The sequence below is a fragment of the Sapajus apella genome, unplaced genomic scaffold (genome assembly GCF_009761245.1).
Source record: "Sapajus apella isolate SASKATOON/1434 unplaced genomic scaffold, GSC_monkey_1.0 scaffold154, whole genome shotgun sequence".
Classification (NCBI taxonomy): domain Eukaryota; kingdom Metazoa; phylum Chordata; class Mammalia; order Primates; family Cebidae; genus Sapajus; species Sapajus apella.
This window is the reverse complement of record NW_022437094.1, coordinates 630,311-633,251: the sequence shown is the minus strand read 5'-3', so window position 1 is coordinate 633,251 and position 2,941 is coordinate 630,311. Positions and strand designations below refer to the sequence as shown.

At 39.5% G+C, this 2,941-nt stretch overlaps 1 protein-coding gene across 4 annotated transcripts in view; it reads right to left on the bottom strand.

Moving 5' to 3' along the window:
- Positions 1–2,941, bottom strand: part of KLF8 (Kruppel like factor 8) — a 66,012-nt gene that overhangs the window by 31,021 nt on the left and 32,050 nt on the right. For all 4 annotated transcript variants that reach the window (XM_032266090.1, XM_032266091.1, XM_032266088.1 and 1 more), the window contains one exon: positions 322–883. In XM_032266090.1, the coding sequence (XP_032121981.1) occupies positions 322–883 (562 nt within the window). The remainder of the gene's footprint in view (positions 1–321; positions 884–2,941) is intronic.

The following is a 2,941-nucleotide window of genomic DNA, read 5'->3' as shown; positions in this document are numbered from 1 at the left end:
ATATGTGTGTGTGTGTGTGTGTGTGTGTGTGTGTATATATATATATTGCTTTAAATTATTTAATATCAAATGATACGGAAGTTCCAGGAAGCTGTATGTTGCTGATAGATATGCATACCTGTTTGAGAAGCATGGTCTATTCAAAAGTCATTGCACATTCTTAAACATTAAAAAGGCATGATAAAAACAGTACATATGAAAAATTATTCTTGAAGCAGTGTGCAAGAATAATTGGAGGAGGTGAAAAGAGACAGGGGACAGGATGACCCAAAAAGGGAACAGATGCAGGAAGTCCAGGAAAGGGGCAATATTGTTACTCACCTGATCCAGCATTTTTACCATCTCCTCCAATGAGTGGGACTGTAATGGCTGCAGGGCCCCCATCTGCAGGCAAAGTAGTATATACCATGGGCAGAGACTGCACTACCACTGGGATGGTCTTCAGGCCACCCATCTTATTTGGCAGACTGACTGAGGGGATGGTGTGAATGACATGTAAGATCTGCTGACCACCAGAGCTCTGAGAGGTCAGGACAGAGCCTGGGGTCAGAACAGTAGGAATGTTTGCCGCAGTGCTCATGTCAGATGTTGACGTGGACACCACAAGGGTCTGGGGAGCAGAGTGTGGCTTGGGAGGACATATTGGAGCTTGTAGCATGCTAGCAGGCTGAAGAGGAGCCTTGGGCTTGTGAAAAGAGAGGTCAACTGGTTCCACTTGGGGCAGGCTGAAATCACTAGCCAAAAGTTCTTCTGGGGGCTCAATCTTGATGTCATTAAACAGTGCTTGGTTCTCCATCGGGTTGGCATCCAGGAGTGGTGGAGAAGTCATATTACTTCTGTCTTCTATCTCAGGGGGATCTCTGTTCCGAACAGAACCAGTGCCCTTAAAAAAAATAAACAAATGAGGAATGCATAAGCCGGTGTTAGTACCCTGAAGAGACATGGAAACAATGAAAAAAAGAAATCTCTATTTGTTTCTCATAGAAGGAATACATGGTGCTGAGAGAAGTGAAGCAGGAGTAAACTAAAGAGAAAAAAGGAAGGGAAACTACTGAGTACCAGTAAGTACCAGGTATTGTATCAGGTAATTGTTTCAAATTATTTCATTTAACCTTTACAATAATCTTACAAAATTAATTAAAGACTTTCTGAGTATCCACTATAAGCTCAGTGGCAGCACACATGAATTATAGTACAGCCAATAAGTACATACTAACATATTAAATATAATGATAGAATAATGTGAATAGTTTGTAAATCATACCATAATAAAGGATGTAACAGGCATGTAAGCAAGGCATTTTAGGAAAAGAAAAGAGTCATTTTCTGTGACTCATTCTGTCTAGACAGGGAGGCTTCAAGAAGGAAGTGATATTTCAGATGAGTCATAGAAAATTAATAGGAATTCCCTAGGCAGATAAGAGATAAGAAAGATATTCCTGTCTATAGAGACATAACAACAGACAATATAATTAGAGAATACGGATGCAATACAGCTAGTTGTATTACATGCAAGACTGAACCGTGCAGCTTTTTTATTCTGGGATTTAAAAAAAAAACTAACAAATGATCGCTTTATATGTAATATATGAAATAAAGCCTCAACCTAATTAAAAGCTAAGAATTCCATGAATTAAAAGGTCAAGAGTATTATGAACTCTGTGGGCCACTGTCAAGCAATACTCTGGATCTTGAAGATGACCTTGGAGATGGTGGTACCACTTTAGCCAGTAAACATAACAAGCCTCCATTATCTATTAGCATTATATTTGAAGTATGGGGGTTTTAAATTATGAAAAATGCTAAGGAATGCATCCTTTATATAAAATATAACCAGCTTTAGTTTTGTATATTTGGAAAATGAGGAAGGGTAGAGTTCAATGAAAGGGTGGGTGATAGAAGATAATTGTTTGGCGGAGAGGAGTAACAAGAACAGAATTATTTCTGTGAGATTTAACTAGCTTCTCAATGAAGATTGATTGAAAGAAGAGCAAGGCTAGATTCAAAGAAATCCAAAAGAAAGCAAGTGGAAAAATCTCAGTGAGACATGTAAAAATACTTGAGTATTGACATTATTTAGGAATTATTGTTAATTTTAAGGTGTGATCATTACATTATGCTTATGATTTTGTAAAATTTAGTTGAGAGATAATAAGGGTCTGAATTCAGAGAGTAATGAGTGGCAGGGGAGGCAGTGTCTTCTTGCTCTGATTTTGTTTAAAAAATCCTCAGAGGGCTGCAGTGAGCTATGATCACACCACTGCACTCAAATCTGGGTGACAGAGCAAGACCCTATGTCAAAAAAATGCTACAGTAACCCTCAGAGCAGCTGGGAATGAGTAAAGGCACCAAAAACCCATCCCTGCTTTATCTCCAGAATTTAGTCAGACTGTCATCTGCTTTTCCCTTCTTTTATGCTACAACCCTCTTGGTATCTTGATTTGAAAGTCCCCATTCCAACTCAGCCCTTGTTTGTGGTCCAAACATTGCTTCAATCTGCTCCTCCAGGACATGATTTCTGCGATTTGTCTAAATGTTTCACCTATTGCTAATGTAATCTATCCCTCATTGGTGGATTCAACCCATCCAGATAAGGGGGGAGAGCAGAATCCTGTTGACAGGGAGAGGAAGTTGTCAATGGCTCTGCTGAACATAAAACTCCCCTGTTCTCAGAATCCCCCAAATCATCTTAAGCTCTTATTTTTCCTACATTTCCTACATGTCTCTTCACTTTAGTAGCTCCACTCCCAGATTAAAAAGATAGAATCCAAGGACTCTTCCAAAGAAAAGTAACAATGTTATCTCTTTCCATAGTCTCTCTACCATTGCTGTCAATAACAGGAAAAAACAGTTACAACAGAAAGCATAAGAAGAGGTTCAGTGTAGGTGGGGTGGCGGGGGGTAACCGATGGTCGCTGAGATCGGAAGAGCGACCATCGGT